The sequence below is a fragment of the Coregonus lavaretus genome (genome assembly GCF_964263955.1).
Source record: "Coregonus lavaretus genome assembly, contig: HAP1_SCAFFOLD_1172, whole genome shotgun sequence".
Lineage (NCBI taxonomy): Eukaryota > Metazoa > Chordata > Actinopteri > Salmoniformes > Salmonidae > Coregonus > Coregonus lavaretus.
In genome coordinates, this window is record NW_028164687.1 from 19,696 (window position 1) to 45,021 (window position 25,326).

General features: G+C 45.2%; 3 protein-coding genes across 4 annotated transcripts in view; 1 reads left to right on the forward strand and 2 right to left on the reverse strand.

The window, feature by feature from the left end:
* The window catches only part of LOC311116758 (transmembrane protein 243-like), a 30,827-nt gene extending 18,775 nt beyond the window's left edge, over window positions 1-12,052 (reverse strand). Inside the window, exon 1 of one of the 2 annotated variants that reach the window (XM_084191797.1) lies at window positions 11,924-12,052. The gene's annotated coding sequence lies outside the window, so the exon portion shown is untranslated. The remainder of the gene's footprint in view (window positions 1-11,923) is intronic. The other variant, XM_084191798.1, reaches the window with a different exon arrangement.
* A 705-nt stretch (window positions 12,053-12,757) lies between these two features.
* On the reverse strand, window positions 12,758-14,064 carry meig1 (meiosis/spermiogenesis associated 1). The gene is made up of 3 exons (XM_084191796.1): window positions 13,982-14,064; window positions 13,169-13,351; window positions 12,758-13,062 (listed from the first exon to the last, which is right to left on the reverse strand). The coding sequence occupies exons 2-3, from the start codon at window positions 13,319-13,321 to the stop codon at window positions 12,934-12,936; spliced, it is 282 nt and encodes a 93-aa protein (XP_084047922.1). The 5' UTR covers window positions 13,322-13,351; window positions 13,982-14,064; the 3' UTR covers window positions 12,758-12,933.
* A 178-nt stretch (window positions 14,065-14,242) lies between these two features.
* Window positions 14,243-25,326, forward strand: part of dclre1c (DNA cross-link repair 1C, PSO2 homolog) — a gene marked incomplete at both ends in the record, with an annotated part of 55,181 nt that continues 44,097 nt past the window's right edge. The window contains 5 exons of the mRNA XM_084191795.1: window positions 14,243-14,351; window positions 14,495-14,546; window positions 14,668-14,752; window positions 14,865-14,924; window positions 15,295-15,350. Coding sequence (XP_084047921.1) covers window positions 14,243-14,351; window positions 14,495-14,546; window positions 14,668-14,752; window positions 14,865-14,924; window positions 15,295-15,350 — 362 coding nt within the window. The remainder of the gene's footprint in view (window positions 14,352-14,494; window positions 14,547-14,667; window positions 14,753-14,864; window positions 14,925-15,294; window positions 15,351-25,326) is intronic.

Consider the following 25,326-nt stretch of genomic DNA (forward strand, 5'->3'; position numbering starts at 1 on the left):
TTCCAGCCTGGCCTTGTGATCCCCTGCGCTCCGTAACACATCACAACCCTAAGATCTGATGCCTGGGATCATGTGAACAGCTACACTGAAAACAACAGCAGTCACCCAACTGGAGTCTAAATGGCCTTGCTAGTTACTAAACATCCTCTCATATTAATGAAGATGACTGAGTTTGACCATTATTATGATCCAAATCTTTTCATCCAATAACCCAACAGCTGTCAGCAGCCCAGCAGCCCTGAGAAGCCCACCTACAGCTTGTTACACCAGATCATTGTTGGAGTTACAGGATAGGTACTGTTTGGTGTAGCACAGAATTTGTGGAAACAGGAGTCTCACTAAAAATGTCCTTGTCCAGTTGCAGGGGGTCTGTTTGAATTTAGAAAATGCTCTGTTATTAAAATAAATACTTGTTTTGGTTCATGAAGTAATCCAACAATGTGTACGCCGCCATCTAGTCTATTTCAAGTCTTCTCTCATTGATCGAGACAGACAATCTGGACCCTTTCTTTCTAAAACTAGCCGCCGAAATTGTCGCAATCCCTATTACTAGCCTGTTCAACCTCTCTTTCGTAACGTCTGAGATCCCCAGAGATTGGAAAGCTGCCGCGGTCATCCCCCTCTTCAAAGGGGGTGACACTCTAGATCCAAACTGTTACAGACCTATATCCATCCTGCCCTGCCTTTTGAAAGTTTTTGAAAGCCAAGTTAACAAACAGATCACCGACCATTTCGAATCCCACCGTACCTTCTCCGCTATGCAATCCGGTTTCCGAGCTGGTCATGGGTGCACTTCAGCCACGCTCAAGGTCCTAAACGATATTATAACCGCGATCGATAATAGACAGTACTGTGCAGCCGTCTTCATCGACCTGGCCAAGGCTTTCGACTCTGTCAACCACCGCATTCTTATTGGCAGACTAAATAGCCTTGGTTTCTCAAATGACTGCCTCGCCTGGTTTACCAACTACTTCTCAGATAGAGTTCAATGTGTCAAATCGGAGGGCCTGTTGTCTGGACCTATGGCAGTCTCTATGGGGGTGCCACAGGGTTCAATTCTCGGGCCGGCTCTATTCTCTGTGTATATCAATGATGTCGCTCTTGCTGCTAGTGACTCTCAGATCCACCTCTACGCAGACGACACCATTTTGTATACATCTGGCCCTTCATTGGACACTGTGTTAACAAACCTCCAAACGAGCTTCAATGCCATACAACAATCCTTCAGTAGCCTCCAACTGCTCTTAAACACTAGTAAAACTAAATGCATGCTCTTCAATCGAACGCTGCTGGCACCCGCCCACCCGACTAGAATCACTACTCTCGACGGGTCTGACAACTACAAATACCTAGGTGTCTGGTTAGACTGTAAACTCTCCTTCCAGACTCACATTAAGAATCTCCAATCCAAAGTTAAATCTAGAATTGGCTTCCTATTTCGCATCAAAGCCTCCTTCACTCATGCTGCCAAACATGCCCTCGTAAAACTGACTATCCTACCGATCCTTGACTTCGGCGATGTCATTTACAAAATAGCCTCCAACACTCTACTCAGCAAATTGGATGTAGTCTATCACAGTGCCATCCGTTTTGTCACCAAAGCCCCATACACTACACACCACTGTGACCTGTACGCTCTTGTTGGCTGGTCCTCAATACATATTCGTCGCCAAACCCACTGGCTCCAGGCCATCTATAAATCACTGCTAGGCAAATCCCCGACTTATCTTAGCTCATTGGTCACCATAGCAACACCCACCCGTAGTATGCGCTCCAGCAGGTATATCTCACTGGTCATCCCCAAAGCCAACACCTCCTTTGGCCGCCATTCCTTCCGGTTCTCTGCTGCCAATGACTGGAACAAATAGCAAAAATCTCTGAAGCTGGAGACTCTTATCTCCCTCACTAACTTTAAGCATCAGTTGTCAGAGCACCTTACCGATCACTGCACATCTGAAATTAGCCCACCCAACTACCTCATCCCTATATTGTTATTTATTTTGCTCATTTGCACCCCAGTATCTCTATTTGCACATCATCTCTTGCACATCATTGCAGTGTTAATACTAATTGTAATTATTTTGCACTATGGCCTATTTATTGCCTTACCTCCATAACTTGCTACATTTGCACACACTGTATATATATTTTCTGTTGTATTTTTGACTGTACGTTTTGTTTACCCCATATGTAACTCTGTGTTGTTGTTGTTTTTATCGCACTGCTTTGCTTTATCTTGGCCAGGTCGCAGTTGTAAATGAGAACTTGTTCTCAACTGGCTTACCTGGTTAAATAAAAAATAAAAAGGTGTCTGTCATCATGACATGCAGCACTTTGGGGTAGAGGTCTTCACGGATCCACCTGTACCTGAATACCAGAGACCCGATCCGGGACCCGAGCGGGTCCGGATTCAGAATTCTAAATAATGTCACGGGTCTGGGTTGGATCTGATATGTGCAATATGAACTGACTTGTCCGGAAGGGCCCGTACAGACCCTAACAGACTGCTGCAGCAGAGAGAGATGAGAACAGAGGATCAATGCTAGCTGTAGTTGCTAGTTGACCAGAGGATCAATGTCAGCTGTAGTTGCTAGTTGATGAGAACAGAGGATCAATGTTAGCTGTAGTTGCTAGTTGACCAGAGGATCAATGTTAGCTGTAGTTGCTAGTTGATGATAACAGAGGATCATGTCAGCTGTAGTTGCTAGTTGACCAGAGGATCAATGTTAGCTGTAGTTGCTAGTTGATGATAACAGAGGATCATGTCAGCTGTAGTTGCTAGTTGACCAGAGGATCAATGTCAGCTGTAGTTGCTAGTTGACCAGAGGATCAATGTTAGCTGTAGTTGCTAGTTGACCAGAGGATCAATGTTAGCTGTAGTTGCTAGTTGACCAGAGGATCAATGTTAGCTGTAGTTGCTAGTTGACCAGAGGATCAATGTTAGCTGTAGTTGCTAGTTGACCAGAGGATCAATGTTAGCTGTAGTTGCTAGTTGACCAGAGGATCAATGTTAGCTGTAGTTGCTAGTTGACCAGAGGATCAATGTTAGCTGTAGTTGCTAGTTGACCAGAGGATCAATGTTAGCTGTAGTTGCTAGTTGACCAGAGGATCAATGTTAGCTGTAGTTGCTAGTTGACCAGAGGACCAATGTTAGCTGTAGTTGCTAGTTGACCAGAGGACCAATGTCAGCTGTGACTGAAAACATGTGTTTGATGTATTTTATCCCTTTCCGCTCCAGCCATTACCACGAGCCCGTCCTCCCCAATTAAGGTGCCACCAACTTCCTGTGGTGTGCATTTGTGAAATTATTTTGATGCGATATGAAAATAAAAAGGGCTTTATGTTTCTAGAACTGTATCGCAATTGAGAACCGATTCACGTTTAGATGGAGTATTTGGCTATTTTGTGATATTTGGATGAAACCAGATCAAAGTATGATGACCAAAGTCTGAAAAATGACTGTTGCTTCTGCACTAATAAAGTTTGATCATAAAGTTACTGGTCCCCTCCCGTGTCAAACACTTGGATTAAGGAGGTGGGATTATTAAAACTGCAATAAGTAACTTTTTGGGCGACCTGACCAAATTCACATAGAAATGTGATATATAGATCTGTCACTCATTGAAAGCCAGTCTAAGAAGCAGTAGATGTTCTATGTGTGCCATTTCTATGCATCCTGTTCTTACGTTTCGTTTTTGTATCTTTTACTTTCGGTTTTGGACACCAGCTTCAAAACAGCTGAAAATACAATATGTTTGGTTATTTAAAATATATTTCACAGCGGTTTAGATGGCATAATGATTCTCTAGTCTACACTATACATTGCTTTTTTAATAATCGAACCGAAACAACGTAGAACATTTTGTTTAACAAGTAACCTAAGTTGCATGGACTCACTCTTTGTGCAATAATAGTGTTTAACATGATTTTTGAAAGGCTACCTCATCTCTGTACCCCACACATTTATCTGTAAGGTCCCTCAGCCGAGCAGTGAATTTCAAACAAACATTCAACCACAAAGACCAGGGACGTTTTCATATGCCTCGCATAGAAAAGCAGACACTGAATATCCCTTTGAGCATGGTGATGTTATTAATTACACTTTGGATGGTGTATCAATACACCCAGTCACTACAAAGATACAGGCATCCTTCCTAACTCAGTAGCCGAAGAGGAAGGAAACCGCTCAGGGATTTCACCATGGCACCAATGGTGACTTTAAAACAGTTACAGAGTTTAATGGCTGTGATAGGAGAAAACTGAGGATGGATCAACAACACTGTAGTTATCCCACAATACTAACCTAAATGACAGAGTGAAAAGGAAGCCTGTACAGAATAAATAATATTCCAAAACATGCATCCTGTTTGCATTAAGGCACTAAAGTAAAACTGCAAAAAAAAATTCCTGAATGCATACTTTGCTTGTCCTATCACACAAACTGAAATTAGGCAAACTATTAGAATTTTAGCAACCAGGAAATGGCTGAGCCATTTCTGCATATTGCTCCTTTAACTCTAATTTTAATACACCAATGGTAACATGATATTCTCTTACCTCATTTAAATAATTACCGCCTTGCAACCATCATCGGAGAAGGTGTGTTTGCAGAGGGGCGTGGTTTATATAGCTAGAAGCTACTCTACTGGTGCCAAAATGTTACTGTAGGGTGTCAGAAAATATCATTAGAAGTTTACCCTATTCATCTATGGCAAAGATACTTATGTTTCCCCTATAATATGTCTGGTGTTAGCTAGTTACTGGCTAGCTAGGTCTTCATCTGTCTGGTGTTAGCTAGTTACTGGCTAGCTAGGTCTTCATCTGTCTGGTGTTAGCTAGTTACTGGCTAGCTAGGTCTTCATCTGTCTGGTGTTAGCTAGTTACTGGCTAGCTAGGTCTTCATCTGTCTGGTGTTAGCTAGTTACTGGCTAGCTAGGTCTTCATCTGTCTGGTGTTAGCTAGTTACTGGCTAGCTAGGTCTTCATCTGTCTGGTGTTAGCTAGTTACTGGCTAGCTAGGTCTTCATCTGTCTGGTGTTAGCTAGTTACTGGCTAGCTAGGTCTTCATCTGTCTGGTGTTAGCTAGTTACTGGCTAGCTAGGTCTTCATCTGTCTGGTGTTAGCTAGTTACTGGCTAGCTAGGTCTTCATCTGTCTGGTGTTAGCTAGTTACTGGCTAGCTAGGTCTTATCTGTCTGGTGTTAGCTAGTTACTGGCTAGCTAGGTCTTCATCTGTCTGGTGTTAGCTAGTTACTGGCTAGCTAGGTCTTCATCTGTCTGGTGTTAGCTAGTTACTGGCTAGCTAGGTCTTATCTGTCTGGTGTTAGCTAGTTACTGGCTAGCTAGGTATTCATCTGTCTGGTGTTAGCTAGTTACTGGCTAGCTAGGTCTTCATCTGTCTGGTTTTAGCTAGTTACTGGCTAGCTAGGTCTTCATCTGTCTGGTGTTAGCTAGTTACTGGCTAGCTAGGTCTCCATCTGTCTGGTGTTAGCTAGTTACTGGCTAGCTAGGTCTTCATCTGTCTGGTGTTAGCTAGTTACTGGCTAGCTAGGTCTTCATCAGAGTCTGGTGTTAGCTAGTTACTGGCTAGCTAGGTCTTCATCAGAGTCTGGTGTTAGCTAGTTACTGGCTAGCTAGGTCTTCATCTGTCTGGTGTTAGCTAGTTACTGGCTAGCTAGGTCTCCATCTGTCTGGTGTTAGCTAGTTACTGGCTAGCTAGGTCTTCATCTGTCTGGTTTTAACTAGTTACTGGCTAGCTAGGTGTTATCTGTCTGGTGTTAGCTAGTTACTGGCTAGCTAGCTAAGTCTTCATCTGTCTCGTGTTTGCTAGTTAGTGGGTAGCAAGGTCGTCATCTGTCTGATTTTAGCTAGTTACTGGCTAGCTAGGTCTTCATCAGAGTCTGGTGTTAGCTAGTTACTGGCTAGCTAGGTCTTCATCAGAGTCTGGTGTTAGCTAGTTACTGGCTAGCTAGGTCTTCATCTCTGGTGTTAGCTAGTTACTGGCTAGCTAGGTCTTCATCTGTCTGGTGTTAGCTAGTTACTGGCTAGCTAGGTCTTCATCTGTCTGGTGTTAGCTAGTTACTGGCTAGCTAGGTCTTCATCTGTCTGGTGTTAGCTAGTTACTGGCTAGCTAGGTCTTCATCTGTCTGGTGTTAGCTAGTTACTGGCTAGCTAGGTCTTCATCTGTCTGGTTTTAGCTAGTTACTGGCTAGCTAGGTCTTCATCTGTCTGGTGTTAGCTAGTTACTGGCTAGCTAGGTCTTCATCTGTCTGGTGTTAGCTAGTTACTGGCTAGCTAGGTCTTCATCTGTCTGGTGTTAGCTAGTTACTGGCTAGCTAGGTCTTCATCTGTCTGGTGTTAGCTAGTTACTGGCTAGCTAGGTCTTCATCTGTCTGGTGTTAGCTAGTTACTGGCTAGCTAGGTCTCCATCTGTCTGGTGTTAGCTAGTTACTGGCTAGCTAGGTCTTCAGCCAGCATGGTACAAGGGGGGGGGGGGGATAGTTCAAAACTCTGACGCAGTTGTCATGTCAACACATCCGTCAGTGCTGCTGTGAACCACATCACAAGAGACATTTTTGACATCATTGATGCAATTTCGATGTTGTTTGAGTTGCTTTGTGGATCACCAAATTTGCTTGAGATGATTTTACTGCAACACTGCATCCAAGTTGCTTGACATTTCAAAGAGGAATATAATGAATATAAGCTCCCCGCCCACTCAGCCTGTCTTTTCAAACTTCCTGGTAGTTGGCCATGAGAGAAAAAGTACTTTTTCTCAAATGTTTAATAATTTCTATCCAAAACAAATATTATGGGTGATATTTTAGTCAGTCAAAAGGCCATTTTAGATGGGATTCAGAATGACTGTTCAGGACCTTTAAGGAATAAAGGTACCGTTTGGCTCCTTAAGAGTACATCTTGGGCAAGCTACAACCCATATCTAGCTAACGTTAAGCTCCTTAAGAGTACATCTTGGGCTAGCTACAACCCATATCTAGCTAACGTTAGGCTCCTTAAGAGTACATCTTGGTCTAGCTACAACCCATATCTAGCTAACGTTAGGCTCCTTAAGAGTACATCTTGGGCTAGCCACAACCCATATCTAGCTAACGTTAAGCTCCTTAAGAGTACATCTTGGGCTAGCTACAACCCATATCTAGCTAACGTTAAGCTCCTTAGGAGTACATCTTGGGCTAGCTACAACCCATATCTAGCTAGCGTTAAATACTGGTAGACACCTGTCGGTAAAAATGGCGTCCCTTAAGAGGGCAAGAACGAGATATGGAGGAGAAGTATACAGTACTTGGAATACGGAGGAGGAATGGAGGGAAAAAGAGGCAGAGAAGGTCGGAGAGAGGGAGGAAGAGGGGGAGCTTGAATCAGTTAAAAATGGCGGGGAAAAGGGAGATGGTTTGTCGATGAAGAATGGTAGAAAGTTTTAGCAGAGTGAGCTGAAGACAGGAGGAGAAATGGAAGAGAATGAGGGTGAATTATCGAAGGTGGCAGGTGTGGTGAAGTTCTCTGAGCGCGAGGCTTGCACCGATGGTCAGGATAAACATGCGTCCGTGACGGTAGGAGTGACATTTTTGGGAAAGTGGACCCTTTTCTTTTGGCTGACTCATTTGTGGTTTCAGGGTGGGTGAAAACGGAGTTGGGTGCTGTGGAATCGGTGAGGGTAACCAGAAGTGGTTTCTGATGTGTTTCTGCTGGTCAGAGGGAGAAGGCGCTCCGTGTTAAACCAATGGGGACAAGAGATGTGAATTGTTTTGCTCTCAAGAAAAGGGCGCCATTGAAAGGAGTGATTACTGGGGTAGCGGTAAATGTGAAAGTGGATCAACTGAAGGGGAAGATTCCCGGTGTTTGTGATGCTCGTCATTTGGTGCGACGCAGACAGGGTGGCGTGAGTGGTGAAAGAGAAGATTCTGTTATTTTCAGTTTTGATGTTGAGCCTTTGCCTGACAAAGTGATGTTAGGATATTTCAGTTATCCTGTACGAGCTTTGTGCCAAATACATTACATTGTTACAGGTGTCAAGCTGATGGGTATGTTGCAGCAGTGTGTAGAAGGGAGGGTCCTAGATGTGAGAAGTGTGCAGAAGGGCATGAGACAAAGGAATGTGTAGCATTAAAGAAAGAAGCGGTATGTGTTAATTGTAGGGGTGTCCATGGGGCTGGGGATCAGAAATGTCCGGTGCGAGAGAGGCAGGTTGAGGTTACCAGGGTTAGAGTAGTGCAGAGTGTGTCGTATGCTGAGGCAGGTTGAGGTTACCAGGTTTAGAGTAGTGCAGAGTGTGCCGTATGCTGAGGCAGGTTGAGGTTACCAGGTTTAGAGTAGTGCAGAGTGTGTCGTATGCTGAGGCAGGTTGAGGTTACCAGGTTTAGAGTAGTGCAGAGTGTGTCGTATGCTGAGGCAGGTTGAGGTTACCAGGTTTAGAGTAGTGCAGAGTGTGTCGTATGCTGAGGCAGGTTGAGGTTACCAGGTTTAGAGTAGTGCAGAGTGTGCCGTATGCTGAGGCAGGTTGAGGTTACCAGGTTTAGAGTAGTGCAGAGTGTGTCGTATGCTGAGGCAGGTTGAGGTTACCAGGTTTAGAGTAGTGCAGAGTGTGTCGTATGCTGAGGCAGGTTGAGGTTACCAGGGTTAGAGTAGTGCAGAGTGTGTCGTATGCTGAGGCAGGTTGAGGTTACCAGGTTTAGAGTAGTGCAGAGTGTGCCGTATGCTGAGGCAGGTTGAGGTTACCAGGTTTAGAGTAGTGCAGAGTGTGTCGTATGCTGAGGCAGGTTGAGGTTACCAGGGTTAGAGTAGTGCAGAGTGTGCCGTATGCTGAGGCAGGTTGAGGTTTCCAGGGTTAGAGTAGTGCAGAGTGTGTCGTATGCTGAGGCAGGTTGAGGTTACCAGGTTTAGAGTAGTGCAGAGTGTGGCGTATGCTGAGGCAGGTTGAGGTTTCCAGGGTTAGAGTAGTGCAGAGTGTGTCGTATGCTGAGGCAGGTTGAGGTTTCCAGGGTTAGAGTAGTGCAGAGTGTGTCGTATGCTGAGGCAGGTTGAGGTTACCAGGTTTAGAGTAGTGCAGAGTGTGTCGTATGCTGAGGCAGGTTGAGGTTACCAGGTTTAGAGTAGTGCAGAGTGTGTCGTATGCTGAGGCAGGTTGAGGTTTCCAGGGTTAGAGTAGTGCAGAGTGTGCCGTATGCTGAGGCAGGTTGAGGTTTCCAGGGTTAGAGTAGTGCAGAGTGTGCCGTATGCTGAGGCAGGTTGAGGTTACCAGGTTTAGAGTAGTGCAGAGTGTGCCGTATGCTGAGGCAGGTTGAGGTTACCAGGGTTAGAGTAGTGCAGAGTGTGGCGTATGCTGAGGCAGGTTGAGGTTTCCAGGGTTAGAGTAGTGCAGAGTGTGCCGTATGCTGAGGCAGGTTGAGGTTACCAGGGTTAGAGTAGTGCAGAGTGTGTCGTATGCTGAGGCAGGTTGAGGTTACCAGGGTTAGAGTAGTGCAGAGTGCCGTATGCTGAGGCAGGTTGAGGTTACCAGGGTTAGAGTAGTGCAGAGTGTGCCGTATGCTGAGGCAGGTTGAGGTTACCAGGGTTAGAGTAGTGCAGAGTGTGTCGTATGCTGAGGCAGGTTGAGGTTACCAGGTTTAGAGTAGTGCAGAGTGTGCCGTATGCTGAGGCAGGTTGAGGTTTCCAGGGTTAGAGTAGTGCAGAGTGTGCCGTATGCTGAGGCAGGTTGAGGTTACCAGGTTTAGAGTAGTGCAGAGTGTGTCGTATGCTGAGGCAGGTTGAGGTTACCAGGTTTAGAGTAGTGCAGAGTGTGTCGTATGCTGAGGCAGGTTGAGGTTACCAGGTTTAGAGTAGTGCAGAGTGTGCCGTATGCTGAGGCAGGTTGAGGTTACCAGGTTTAGAGTAGTGCAGAGTGTGCCGTATGCTGAGGCAGGTTGAGGTTACCAGGGTTAGAGTAGTGCAGAGTGTGTCGTATGCTGAGGCAGGTTGAGGTTACCAGGTTTAGAGTAGTGCAGAGTGTGCCGTATGCTGAGGCAGGTTGAGGTTACCAGGTTTAGAGTAGTGCAGAGTGTGCCGTATGCTGAGGCAGGTTGAGGTTACCAGGGTTAGAGTAGTGCAGAGTGTGTCGTATGCTGAGGCAGGTTGAGGTTACCAGGGTTAGAGTAGTGCAGAGTGTGTCGTATGCTGAGGCAGGTTGAGGTTACCAGGTTTAGAGTAGTGCAGAGTGTGTCATATGCTGAGGCAGGGGAGACAGTAGAAGATGGGTTAAGGGGGACGGATCCTGAGAGGATTTGTGTGTGTAGAAGATCTGTACCAGTACAGAGGGATCGGCCAATGAGTGATATACATATGCTTCAGTAAGATTGGCTTTTTAGCATTTATAGCAATGGTTATCAACTGTACTGCAGGGATGGAACATAAGTTGCAGAAAATAGAGGTTGTGGTGGCAGCTGCAGAGAAGTATTTGGGTGTAGGAGATTTGACGTCAGAAGAGTTACAGGGTGTGTTGAGCGGTGGTGTCCAGTCCTTTCAAACTGTTGGCCTGAGGTAGGACTAGATAGGTTAAAATAATGGAGTAGGGTGGTGGGTTTTTAATGAGTTAGAGACTGAAAAGATTTGGCATGGGTCCCCAGATCCTCAAAAAGTTACACAGCTCCACCATTGCGAGCATCCTGACCGGTTGCATCACCACCTGGTATGGCAACTGCTCGGCATCCGACTGTAAGGCGCTACAGAGGGTAGTGCGTACGGCCCAGTACATCACTGGGGCCAAGCTTCCTGCCATCCAGGACCTCTATACCAGGCGGTGTCAGAGGAAGGCCCAAAAAATTGTCAAAGACTCCAGTCACCCAAGTCATATACATTTCTCTCTGCTACCGCACTGCAAGCGGTACCGGAGCGCCAAGTCTAGGTCCAAATGGCTCCTTAACAGCTTGCAACCCCAAGCCATAAGACTGCTGAACAATTAATCAAATGGCACCCGGACTATTTACATTGACACCCCCCCCTTTGTTTTTACACTGCTGCTACTCGCTGTTTATTATCTAAGCAGTCACTTTACCCCTACCTACATGTACAAATTACCTCGACTAACCTGTACCTCGGTACCGGTACCCACTGTATATAGCCTTGTTAATGTTATTTTATTGTGTTACTTTTTATTTTATTTTCGTAAATATTTTCTTAACTCTATTTCTTGAACTGCATTCTTGGTTAAGGGCTTGTCAGTAAGCATTTCACAGTAAGGTTGTATTCGGCGCAAGTGACAAATAAAACTGGATTTGATAGCAGGTTATTTGTTTATTTATTTCCGTTTTTCCAAGCAAAGTATAAGGGAGGTTTGTTTTGTTTTTGTCATTTAGCAGACGCTCTTATCCAGAGCGACTTACAGGAGCAATTTGGGTTAAGTGCCTTGCTCAAGGGCACATCGACAGATTTTTCTCCTAGTCGGCTCGGGGATTAGAACCATTATACTCCAGTCTAGTAGGTGGCAGTAATACAACATGCATTGGATGCCAACAGCCTTAAGACCTAATCGAAGAAGAACATTAAATAATTCAATTGAACTGCCAATCATATTGGCTACTCCACGACGTTAGGACATCCGGGAACCCCAACTGGCTAGCTAACTAAATCACTCGTTGGAAATAGTCGGCTAACAGCTGGTAGTCGTTAGCTAAACTAGCTAGCTACCCACGCCTATCTTGGGCGCTGACCTCGCAGTTCTTCATTTAAAATTAATTTTAAAAAACTAATCAAAGCTCACAAAACATATTTACGAGCTTAATAGAAGACGGCTAGCTAGCTAGTAAGCCTGCTGGTTGTCTAACATTAGTTTGTTATTGATAGCATGTCCGCTAACAATAATACAGCTAGGACGGTTCCAATCATCTGCCGAAAAGGTTGAACCAAACTTTTATTTTGTTTCAATGTACTTACGTGTCAGAGCATAATAAGAGGTTGTGTTTCAGATGAATGTGTGTCAACTACTTGTCACTTATCCAGTGTCCACAAAACTTCCAGGAGCAAATTTATTCTGATCGGGTCAACCAGAAATGACAGCCTGCCAGTTTAAAGGGAACGCGACAGTACTCTTAAAGGCAAAATGTGTTATTACGCCGATAAACATTTCGGCAAAGAAAGATTTGCCTTTATTCAATACAGTGTACTACATGCATTGATGGGTCTGTTTTAATTGAGTTGATGAGTGTAGATTAATGCAAACCTTCTTTATGGACACCATTCTGCAGAAATGTTTGTGGAAATCCAGTCGTTATCTTCATATCATATGAATGATCATTGTAAACTTGTAAGTATATTAATCAGAACCAATACTTAGCCCAAATAGTTGTAAAGTGTTTTACCTACCTGCTAACTGCCATACCAGTTCAGCTCTCAATCCACTCTAACTGGACCCCATATCACCCACAGGAGTATCCAGGAAGATGCAACTTTACAGAACATTCATATAGAAATGTATGTTTATAGAATAACCATGAATGTCATGCAGCAGAATATGTCCTCAGCAGCTCTGTGTTTCAGTTGGAGTACTGGTATATGTGAATCATAGTTAGTGTACTGGTATGTGATTAACCACGTCAGGGGGTCAGAGTTTAAGTATTTTTTTTACGGTAATCCCAGTCCTCATACTAACATCACATGATGAGGGTGTGATAGCCTCCGTCCCAAATCCCCTCTCACACGCTTCAATACTTCATCTGGATCCACAATGAAACATTCATCAGAGGACCCTTATAACACACACACACACATACCTCCCCTCACAGGTTCACACACATCAGACAGCTTCAGCCTCACACCCTTTATTCAGTGAACTGATCTACATTCCACAGCTGGGATGGTGCTGCCTTCCTTCCTACTGACGTCTTCTTCAAAAATATGGGAAAAGTTATTCAAAATGGAAAAGAGATTGCTGTACACTTCTGACTTTAGTATGCATAGACCTTCACTTTATGGACTTCTCTGTCTGCACATTCTCTTTTTCTGTTGTAGTAATAGAATGTGTTGTCTCGACGCTGAAGCTTCTTCACAAACCCAGTCTCAGGCCACCTGTCAATCTAAGACAAAGAAGCAATTCCATAGTGACACATTCATCTTGTAATGAACCAACTGTCAGTGGCAATGCTTTTAGCCAGTGATTAAGGATTCATTTAAGTTGTTTACCAAGTCAACTTGCTTTACTTGTTTGTATTCCAGTTCATCTCTGTAGCCTGCCTGTTGGAATCTGTATAAGTTCTCCACCTCGTCAGTCCATTGTTTGGCTCTGCTCATGGACTTTGGCGTTGCGTTGCCATCTAAGTATGCTGCACAAGACATTGTGCTGCAGAGAGGATGTCCACAGGCGACCTACAGGAGCAAATAGTGGTTCAAGTTCAAGTTTCTCTATATACCCACATGACAGTCATAGACACTGAAATACATATGGACAAAATAAATAAACAGTAAAACACTATTTAAAAAGAATGGCAATTACATAGTAGGTTATATGGGGAGGGGGATCCTCTAATGTTCATTAGGTGGCAGAAGTAGGGTATGGCTGATATTCTATTTCTCTCCGTTCTCCTGTCCTGGGGTGCAGCAGGTGGTTCTGCCTGTCACTTGTCAGATAGCCAGTCTCGGTACAGGAAATTGTAGAGGGAGACCAGGCAGAACTGCTCTCTTCATTCTTACACGCTAACCATCTTAATGGCGAAAAAATACAATCTACATATTTCTCGAGCTGATTTCAGTTTCAATATTTGGCTGAAACCAATCAAATTGAATTTGCACACTTGACACTAACGTTGCCAAACGTACAGTTGCTAGCTAGCTAACGTTAGCTAGCTAGCCAAGATTAGAATTAACCCAAACATGTTAGCACTAGCTTCAGGCTATGGTAGATATAATATAGAAGTCACAATTACGAAAATAGACTGAATCTGGCTAGCTATACATTTTTTCTCAATTTGATTAAGTAGCTAATACCACGTTACTTACAGCTGTATCGGGCAAGACTCACAAGTCTCAAGTGTTGATGATGAGGTAGCTTGTCCTCAGTAGCCTAGCAACCCAAACCTTCCTTCTAGGTCAAATTGAGATCCAATGCTGGCAGTGGCAACGTTTTGTTTCGGCTCCCATCCACTAGGTGGCTTAGTTAGCTAGTCAAGTCTCCCGGCCAAAATCAGCACAAATGTCACCTAGCAGCAGTCAACGAGAGGGTGGGAGTTTCGAAAAGATTGGAGCTAATCTTCAATCAAAATGAGTTCGTTCGCCGGTCGCATGAAGGAGTATCCCAACATGTCGCTGGACCGTTTTGACAGGGAGAATCTACATGCAAGGGCTTATTTTTTATCTCACTGTCATAAAGGTAAAGAAATACTCTTTGAAATACAGTGAGCCAAACAGCAGTTAGCTAGCTAAAGATAACTAGCCAGGATTTGCTCTAACGTTAACTGTTACACAGTGTACATGTAACTAGCTAGCTACTTATCTGTCATGTATTCTCTGCAGATCACATGAAGGGACTGAAGGGGCCTCTGTTGAAAAGAAAGTTGAAATTCAGGTGATTTCACAACGTTTTATTTTGATGGTCTGAAAGTTCAATGAAAAGTTTCAAGCTTGTACAAGGCTGGCTAACTGATGTTGTTAATGGCCTAACGTTACTGTCTGTTCATTTGTTCCAGTCTGACAGTCAAACTGTACTGTTCATTTGTAACTAAGGAACTGTTGCTCAGCAATCCAAAATATGCCTTCTGGGAAGATCACATAGTAAGTAGCTAGTTGTCTAAAATCATTCTGAATACTGAACACTGGTTATGGACGTATTGCTAGGTAAGCTTTGTTTTGTTTGATTTGATTTGACATGCTTCTGTTTGTCCAGGTTGCTTTGGAACTGGAGAGTCCCACACTAATCACTTTGATAGATGAGGCTTCAGGAGAGGTACAACACTGGTTCATCATTACAACACATATAGGGTCATATTGATAGATGAGGCTTCAGGAGAGGTACAACACTGGTTCATCATTACAACACATATAGGGTCATATTGATAGATGAGGCTTCAGGAGAGGTACAACACTGGTTCATCATTACAACACATATAGGGTCATATTGATAGATGAGGCTTCAGGAGAGGTACAACACTGGTTCATCATTACAACACATATAGGGTCATATTGATAGATGAGGCTTCAGGAGAGGTACAACACTGGTTCATCATTACAACACATATAGGGTCATATAAGGGCTGATCACTGTTAGTTTGCTATATGACCGCCTCTTTGATGACTGATATTGTGTGTGTCCACAGAGGGAAGAGCTTGTGGTGACTCTGCTTCCTGCAGGTCACTGTCCAGGCTCCGTCATGTGAGTATTGTGTGTGTGTGAGCATGCGAGCGTGTGTGTGTGTGTGTGAGCATGCGAGCGTGTGTGTGTGTGTGTGTGAGCATGCGAGCGTGTGTGTGTGTGTTTATGTGGTAAAATGACCTATCACCTAGCTGGTGTGTTTGTGTGTGTGTTAGGCTTGGGTGATATACCCTATATAGCTACCGTATACCGGGGTATTTAGAAATACTGACAGTTGGATATTTTTGTGGGGCGGCCTTCTAAAGCTCTGAGTCTCGTGGGGCTTCGTGCTACGCCACTGCTTATAACTATAAGTTAACTAACTAAGATGTACCAAGTAAAGGATCTCCAGCCAGGGATCCAGCTCTGCGTTTGGTTTGCTAACTTGCTAGCTAAATGTTAGACGGCAAGATCAAGCCTCTTGGTTACAGCAGACACAATCAATGTCTGGATCCAGATCCCTGCTGTCTAATATCTGTTGTGTGCGTGCAGCAAACTGTGAGTAGCCTTTTGAGATAGTTGTAGAACTTTATGAGCTGGGTCGTCTGTCCTTGCAATTCGTTTATGTGCGCTTGTTAGCATTTAGCTAGCGTCCGCTATGGGAATTCGCTAGTAATTTGTAAGCATTTGTTGGGACCCCAACTGAAAACATTAGGAACACCTGCTCTTTCCATGACAGACTGACCAGGTGAATCCAGGTGAAAGCTATGACCCCTTATTGATGTCACCTGTTAAATCCACTTCAATCAGTGTAGATGAAGGGGAGGAGACTGGTTAAAGAAGGCCTTGAGACATGGATTGTGTATGTGTGCCATTCAGGGGGGGGGGGGGGGGGGGGGGGGGGGTGCAACTCAATATTATGAAGGTGAGTGTACGAAACATTAAGAACAACTTCCTAATATTGAGTTGCACCCTTGATACACACAGGAAACTGTTGAGCGTGAAAAACCAAGCAGCGTTGCAGTTCTTGACACAAATCGTTGCACCTGGCACCTACTTCCATACCCTGTTCAAAGGCACTTCAATCTTTTGTCTTGCCCATTCAACCTCTGAATGGAACACATACACAATCCATGTCTCAAGGCTTAAAAATCCTATATATATATATATATATATATATATATATTATTATATATATTATTATATATATATACAATTAACAGGTGTGCCTTTTTAAAAGTTCAAGCCAACTTGTGGGAGGTGCTTCAGGAAGCATGGGGTGAAATCTCTTCAGATTACCTCAGCAAATTGACAACTAGAATGCCAAAGGTCTGCAAGGCTGTAATTGCTGCAAATTTTTTTTATTTTATTTTTTTAGTCATTTAGCAGACGCTCTTATCCAGAGCGACTTACATGAGCAATTAGGGTTAAGTGCCTTGCTCAAGGGCACATCGACAGATTTTTCACCTAGTCGGCTCGGGGATTAGAACCAGCGACCTTTCGGTTACTGGCACAATGCTCTTAAACACTAAGCTACCTGCCGCCCCAAATGGAGGATTCTTTAATGAAAGCAAAGTTTGAAGGACACAATTATTATTTAAATTAAAAATCATTATTTCTAACCTTGTCAATGACTACATTTCCTATTAATTTAGCTATATTTCCTATTCAAACTCATTTCATGTATGTTTTCATGGAAAACAAGGACATTTCTAAGTGACCCCAACCTTTTGAACGGTAGTGTATATATTCATTCATTCAGTGACTGACAGTAATACCATATACCCCGGTATGGTACAGGAACAATATAAAGGAATGCTAATCTGGTTATCACCCAACCCTAGTGTCTGTAGGTTATCACCCAACCCTAGTGTCTGTGGGTTATCACCCAACCCCAGTGTGTGTGGGTTATCACCCAACCCTAGTGTCTGTAGGTTATCACCCAACCCTAGTGTCTGTAGGTTATCACCCAACCCCAGTGTGTGTAGGTTATCACCCAACCCTAGTGTGTGTCTGTAGGTTATCACCCAACCCTAGTGTGTGTCTGTAGGTTATCACCCAACCCTAGTGTGTGTGGGTTATCACCCAACCCCAGTGTGTGTGGGTTATCACCCAACCCTAGTGTGTGTCTGTAGGTTATCACCCAACCCTAGTGTGTGTCTGTAGGTTATCACCCAACCCTTGTGTGTGTAGACTATCACCCAACCCTAGTGTCTGTAGGTTATCACCCAACCCTAGTGTGTGTAGGTTATCACCCAACCCTAGTGTGTGTCTGTAGGTTATCACCCAACCCTAGTGTGTGTCTGTAGGTTATCACCCAACCCTAGTGTGTGTGTGTAGGTTATCGCCCAACCCCAGTGTGTGTGTGTAGGTTATCGCCCAACCCCAGTGTGTGTCTGTAGGTTATCACCCAACCCCAGTGTGTGTCTGTAGGTTATCGCCCAACCCTAGTGTGTGTCTGTAGGTTATCACCCAACCCCAGTGTGTGTGTCTGTAGGTTATCACCCAACCCCAGTGTGTGTCTGTAGGTTATCACCCAACCCTTGTGTGTGTAGGTTATCACCCAACCCCAGTGTGTGTCTGTAGGTTATCACCCAACCCCAGTGTGTGTCTGTAGGTTATCACCCAACCCTAGTGTGTGTCTGTAGGTTATCACCCAACCCTTGTGTGTGTAGACTATCACCAAACCCCAGTGTGTGTCTGTAGGTTATCACCCAACCCTAGTGTGTGTCTGTAGGTTATCGCCCAACCCTAGTGTGTGTCTGTAGGTTATCACCCAACCCCAGTGTGTGTCTGTAGGTTATCACCCAACCCCAGTGTGTGTCTGTAGGTTATCACCCAACCCTTGTGTGTGTAGGTTATCACCCAACCCCAGTGTGTGTCTGTAGGTTATCACCCAACCCCAGTGTGTGTCTGTAGGTTATCACCCAACCCTAGTGTGTGTCTGTAGGTTATCACCCAACCCTTGTGTGTGTAGACTATCACCCAACCCCAGTGTGTGTCTGTAGGTTATCACCCAACCCCAGTGTGTGTCTGTAGGTTATCACCCAACCCTAGTGTCTGTAGGTTATCGCCCAACCCTAGTGTGTGTCTGTAGGTTATCACCCAACCCTAGTGTGTGTCTGTAGGTTATCACCCAACCCCAGTGTGTGTCTGTAGGTTATCACCAAACCCCAGTGTGTGTGTGTAGACTATCACCCAACCCTAGTGTCTGTAGGTTATCGCCCAACCCTAGTGTGTGTCTGTAGGTTATCACCCAACCCCAGTGTGTGTCTGTAGGTTATCACCCAACCCCAGTGTGTGTCTGTAGGTTATCACCCAACCCTGGTGTGTGTCTGTAGGTTATCACCCAACCCTAGTGTGTGTGGGTTATCACCCAACCCCAGTGTGTGTGGGTTATCACCCAACCCCAGTGTGTGTCTGTAGGTTATCACCCAACCCTATTGTGTGTCTGTAGGTTATCACCCAACCCTAGTGTCTGTAGGTTATCACCCAACCCTAGTGTCTGTGGGTTATCACCCAACCCCAGTGTGTGTGGGTTATCACCCAACCCTAGTGTATGTAGGTTATCACCCAACCCTAGTGTGTGTCTGTAGGTTATCACCCAACCCTAGTGTGTGTCTGTAGGTTATCACCCAACCCTTGTGTGTGTAGACTATCACCCAACCCTAGTGTCTGTAGGTTATCACCCAACCCTAGTGTGTGTAGGTTATCACCCAACCCTAGTGTGTGTCTGTAGGTTATCACCCAACCCTAGTGTGTGTCTGTAGGTTATCACCCAACCCCAGTGTGTGTCTGTAGGTTATCACCCAACCCTAGTGTGTGTCTGTAGGTTATCACCAAACCCCAGTGTGTGTCTGTAGGTTATCACCCAACCCCAGTGTGTGTCTGTAGGTTATCGCCCAACCCTAGTGTGTGTCTGTAGGTTATCACCCAACCCCAGTGTGTGTCTGTAGGTTATCACCCAACCCCAGTGTGTGTCTGTAGGTTATCACCCAACCCTTGTGTGTGTAGGTTATCACCCAACCCCAGTGTGTGTCTGTAGGTTATCACCCAACCCCAGTGTGTGTCTGTAGGTTATCACCCAACCCTAGTGTGTGTCTGTAGGTTATCACCCAACCCTTGTGTGTGTTGACTATCACCCAACCCCAGTGTGTGTCTGTAGGTTATCACCCAACCCCAGTGTGTGTCTGTAGGTTATCACCCAACCCTAGTGTCTGTAGGTTATCGCCCAACCCTAGTGTGTGTCTGTAGGTTATCACCCAACCCTAGTGTGTGTCTGTAGGTTATCACCCAACCCCAGTGTGTGTCTGTAGGTTATCACCAAACCCCAGTGTGTGTGTGTGTAGACTATCACCCAACCCTAGTGTCTGTAGGTTATCGCCCAACCCTAGTGTGTGTCTGTAGGTTATCACCCAACCCCAGTGTGTGTCTGTAGGTTATCACCCAACCCCAGTGTGTGTCTGTAGGTTATCACCCAACCCTAGTGTGTGTATGTAGGTTATCACCCAACCCTAGTGTGTGTGGGTTATCACCCAACCCCAGTGTGTGTGTGGGTTATCACCCAACCCCAGTGTGTGTCTGTAGGTTATCACCCAACCCTAGTGTGTGTCTGTAGGTTATCACCCAACCCTAGTGTCTGTAGGTTATCACCCAACCCTAGTGTGTGTCTGTAGGTTATCACCCAACCCTAGTGTGTGTCTGTGGGTTATCACCCAACCCTAGTGTGTGTCTGTGGGTTATCACCCAACCCTAGTGTGTGTCTGTGGGTTATCACCCAACCCTAGTGTGTGTCTGTAGGTTATCACCCAACCCCAGTGTGTGTCTGTAGGTTATCACCCAACCCCAGTGTGTGTCTGTAGGTTATCACCCAACCCTAGTGTGTGTCTGTAGGTTATCACCCAACCCTAGTGTGTGTCTGTAGGTTATCACCCAACCCTAGTGTGTGTCTGTAGGTTATCACCCAACCCTAGTGTGTGTCTGTAGGTTATCACCCAACCCTAGTGTGTGTCTGTAGGTTATCACCCAACCCCAGTGTGTGTCTGTAGGTTATCACCCAACCCTTGTGTGTGTGGGTTATCACCCAACCCCAGTGTGTGTGGGTTATCACCCAACCCTAGTGTGTGTCTGTAGGTTATCACCCAACCCTAGTGTGTGTCTGTAGGTTATCACCCAACCCTAGTGTGTGTCTGTAGGTTATCACCCAACCCTAGTGTGTGTCTGTGGGTTATCACCCAACCCTAGTGTGTGTCTGTGGGTTATCACCCAACCCTAGTGTGTGTCTGTGGGTTATCACCCAACCAGTGGCGGCTCCTGAAAAAATTCTCAGGAGGGGCAATTTTTCTGATGATTTAGGTGACCTACACACATTTTTTAAAAGATATGTCCAGCAACAACATGAAGACAGGGGCAGCATATAAGTCAATACCAGAAGCATTTATTGACTGATCTCAAAAGTGTTGGCTTACAAAAGCAAAATAAGTTATCACAGTAAAAATAATCAAGGGTGTTCTTTCACATTCCTCAACACTGCATAAACAATATGTATGGCTTTGTAAAAATGAACAACCATATTCTGGCCAATTGTATAGATTTGTAAATATGAACAACCATATTCTGGCCAATTGTATAGATTTGTAAAAATGAACATGAACAGATTTTTTATTTTTTTGAATGGCAGTACCTTTCAAACATGTCTGCTTGCAGTAAGGTAGCACTCACAAGGTGGCCAGAGAAAGAGAACCTTTCTTTGGTGTGATCCAGGATGGTGTTGCAGACCTCTTCAGACAGCCTCTGCTTCTCCTCTTCTCTCAAAGCTGTTCTGGGTCTTTTGGCTCCTGTTGCTTCTTGCAGCTGCTGTTGAGAGGAGTCCCTGAAGGCAAACAGACCAATGTGTTTGTTGGCTTTGTACAGTATTGTTGTCTATGTGATGCACAGGTATATGCAATGTATCCATGTATAGTACAAATACTTCAGTTCCACTTAAAATGGGCAGGGATGCATAAAGTCTTTAGTGTTTAAGTTAGCCTTTGTGTCTCACATAGCCTGGATGTTCAGCACAGTATACAGTGGTGCTCATAAGCTTATGATCCCATGCTAAAGTTGACTAAAAAGAGGAATAAAAAAGAAAAGAAAATTGGTGTCCTTAAAGGTTGGATTTTCCAACTTTTTTAATTAAGTCATTAAGATCAATTTCCAAAAGATGATTTTTTTATTTTTTTATTCCTCTTTTTAGTCAGCTTTAGAATGTGTTCATACACTTATGAGCACCACTGTACAGTACACATAGTATATAAAATAAGATAGATTACACCACTGGCCATATATAATGACAATAATGTAATTTCAAACACAAATGCAGTCTCCTTTCATGCATACATTTTCAAATAAAGCTCTGCTTTGAGAAAGATCGAATGATATTGTTTAATCTTTATCTTACCTTATGGCCTGCACACTGCTTGCGAAGCTGTCGAGGGCACGTTTGATAAAGACAGCATCGATGTCCTTATTCTGTAGCTTCTGGTACGGTGGGCTGGTCAAATGAACCCAATGAACCCGTCCGGATGGCTTCAAAACATTCTATGAGGTCGTCTCGATTCTCGTAGACAGTGTTCACGACTCTGCTGTTGCTAACCTCATCGTTGTGGCGGCGGACAGCTAGCCTGTATCCCTCATCCAGTTGAGTGGCAATATTCACTCTCACCAAAGCAGACAATCTCAAACAGCTATCAATGTGGGTCTTTGACAGCTCATTTTTCTTAATCTTTTCTGAAAGATGGTGCATGTCGGTTACACCAGTCGCTGTCCAAGCGTTGCTGTCTGCCGTTCATGGTTACGTTACGTTACGTATGACGAAAGCGCATAAGTGCAAGCCCTCAGACACCCATAGAGAATGTATTGAAAGCTCAGAAATTTGAAAAAAAAATATTTTACATTAGAGGCTATGAGAGACTTCTGGGCGATTTTCAACCTGACTGAAATCGCCCCAAAACGGGCGGGGACATTTGAAGCACGACTTTAGCCTGATTGGACATTTAGTGGCTGGCAGATCAGACGTGAACACTGAACTACTGTTGCCATGATATAATTGATTAGAAAAAAAATCCCTTCCTTTTCCCGTTTGGCAGTGCGTCGCCCATATCGCCCTATTGAACACACCGCCCATGCACCCAACCCTAGTGTGTGTCTGTGGGTTATCACCCAACCCTAGTGTGTGTCTGTGGGTTATCACCCAACCCTAGTGTGTGTCTGTAGGTTATCACCCAACCCTAGTGTGTGTCTGTGGGTTATCACCCAACCCTAGTGTGTGTCTGTGGGTTATCACCCAACCCTAGTGTGTGTAGGTTATCACCCAACCCTTGTGTGTGTAGGTTATCACCCAACCCCAGTGTGTGTCTGTAGGTTATCACCCAACCCCAGTGTGTGTCTGTAGGTTATCACCGAACCCTAGTGTGTGTCTGTAGGTTATCACCCAACCCTAGTGTGTGTCTGTAGGTTATCACCCAACCCTAGTGTGTGTCTGTAGGTTATCACCCAACCCTAGTGTGTGTCTGTAGGTTATCACCCAACCCTAGTGTGTGTCTGTAGGTTATCACCCAACCCTAGTGTGTGTCTGTAGGTTATCACCCAACCCCAGTGTCTGTAGGTTATCACCCAACCCCAGTGTGTGTCTGTAGGTTATCACCCACCCCTAGTGTGTGTCTGTAGGTTATCACCCAACCCTAGTGTGTGTCTGTAGGTTATCACCCAACCCCAGTGTGTGTCTGTAGGTTATCACCCAACCCTAGTTTGTGTGGGTTATCACCCAACCCCAGTGTGTGTGGGTTATCACCCAACCCTAGTGTGTGTCTGTAGGTTATCACCCAACCCTAGTGTGTGTCTGTAGGTTATCACCCAACCCTAGTGTGTGTCTGTAGGTTATCACCCAACCCTAGTGTGTGTCTGTGGGTTATCACCCAACCCTAGTGTGTGTCTGTAGGTTATCACCCAACCCCAGTGTGTGTCTGTAGGTTATCGCCCAACCCCAGCGTGTGTCTGTAGGTTATCGCCCAACCCTAGTGTGTGTCTGTAGGTTATCACCCAACCCTTGTGTGTGTAGACTATCACCAAACCCCAGTGTGTGTCTGTAGGTTATCACCCAACCCCAGTGTGTGTCTGTAGGTTATCGCCCAACCCTAGTGTGTGTCTGTAGGTTATCACCCAACCCCAGTGTGTGTCTGTAGGTTATCACCCAACCCTTGTGTGTGTAGACTATCACCCAACCCCAGTGTGTGTCTGTAGGTTATCACCCAACCCCAGTGTGTGTCTGTAGGTTATCACCCAACCCCAGTGTGTGTCTGTAGGTTATCACCCAACCCTAGTGTCTGTAGGTTATCGCCCAACCCCAGTGTGTGTCTGTAGGTTATCACCCAACCCTAGTGTGTGTCTGTAGGTTATCACCCAACCCCAGTGTGTGTCTGTAGGTTATCACCAAACCCCAGTGTGTGTGTGTAGACTATCACCCAACCCTAGTGTCTGTAGGTTATCGCCCAACCCTAGTGTGTCTCTGTAGGTTATCACCCAACCCCAGTGTGTGTCTGTAGGTTATCACCCAACCCCAGTGTGTGTCTGTAGGTTATCACCCAACCCTAGTGTGTGTCTGTAGGTTATCACCCAACCCTAGTGTGTGTGGGTTATCACCCAACCCCAGTGTGTGTGTGGGTTATCACCCAACCCCAGTGTGTGTCTGTAGGTTATCACCCAACCCTAGTGTGTGTCTGTAGGTTATCACCCAACCCTAGTGTGTGTCTGTGGGTTATCACCCAACCCTAGTGTGTGTCTGTGGGTTATCACCCAACCCTAGTGTGTGTCTGTGGGTTATCACCCAACCCTAGTGTGTGTCTGTAGGTTATCACCCAACCCCAGTGTGTGTCTGTAGGTTATCACCCAACCCCAGTGTGTGTCTGTAGGTTATCACCCAACCCTAGTGTGTGTATGTAGGTTATCACCCAACCCTAGTGTGTGTCTGTAGGTTATCACCCAACCCTAGTGTGTGTCTGTAGGTTATCACCCAACCCTAGTGTGTGTCTGTAGGTTATCACCCAACCCTAGTGTGTGTCTGTAGGTTATCACCCAACCCTAGTGTGTGTCTGTAGGTTATCACCCAACCCCAGTGTGTGTCTGTAGGTTATCACCCAACCCTAGTGTGTGTGGGTTATCACCCAACCCCAGTGTGTGTGGGTTATCACCCAACCCTAGTGTGTGTCTGTAGGTTATCACCCAACCCTAGTGTGTGTCTGTAGGTTATCACCCAACCCTAGTGTGTGTCTGTAGGTTATCACCCAACCCTAGTGTGTGTCTGTGGGTTATCACCCAACCCTAGTGTGTGTCTGTGGGTTATCACCCAACCCTAGTGTGTGTCTGTGGGTTATCACCCAACCCTAGTGTGTGTCTGTGGGTTATCACCCAACCCTAGTGTGTGTCTGTGGGTTATCACCCAACCCTAGTGTGTGTCTGTAGGTTATCACCCGACCCTAGTGTGTGTCTGTGGGTTATCACCCAACCCTAGTGTGTGTCTGTAGGTTATCACCCAACCCTAGTGTGTGTCTGTAGGTTATCACCCAACCCTAGTGTGTGTCTGTAGGTTATCACCCAACCCTAGTGTCTGTAGGTTATCACCCAACCCTAGTGTGTGTCTGTAGGTTATCACCCAACCCTAGTGTGTGTTTGTGGGTTATCACCCAACCCTAGTGTGTGTCTGTGGGTTATCACCCAACCCTAGTGTGTGTAGGTTATCACCCAACCCCAGTGTGTGTGGGTTATCACCCAACCCTTGTGTGTGTAGGTTATCACCCAACCCCAGTGTGTGTCTTTAGGTTATCACCCAACCCCAGTGTGTGTCTGTAGGTTATCACCCAACCCCAGTGTGTGTCTGTAGGTTATCACCGAACCCTAGTGTGTGTCTGTAGGTTATCACCCAACCCTAGTGTGTGTCTGTAGGTTATCACCCAACCCCAGTGTCTGTAGGTTATCACCCAACCCCAGTGTCTGTAGGTTATCACCCAACCCCAGTGTGTGT

What these genes read in the sequence shown, in the direction of transcription:
- meig1 (XM_084191796.1), bottom strand. Translation starts at nt 13,321, where the DNA reads ATGTCTTGTGCAGCATACTTAGATGGCAACGCAACGCCAAAGTCCATG. An exon ending in AAGTAAAGCAAGTTGACTTG is followed by an intron (nt 13,063 to 13,168) that starts GTAAACAACTTA and finishes TCTTTGTCTTAG; the next exon opens with ATTGACAGGTGGCCTGAGAC.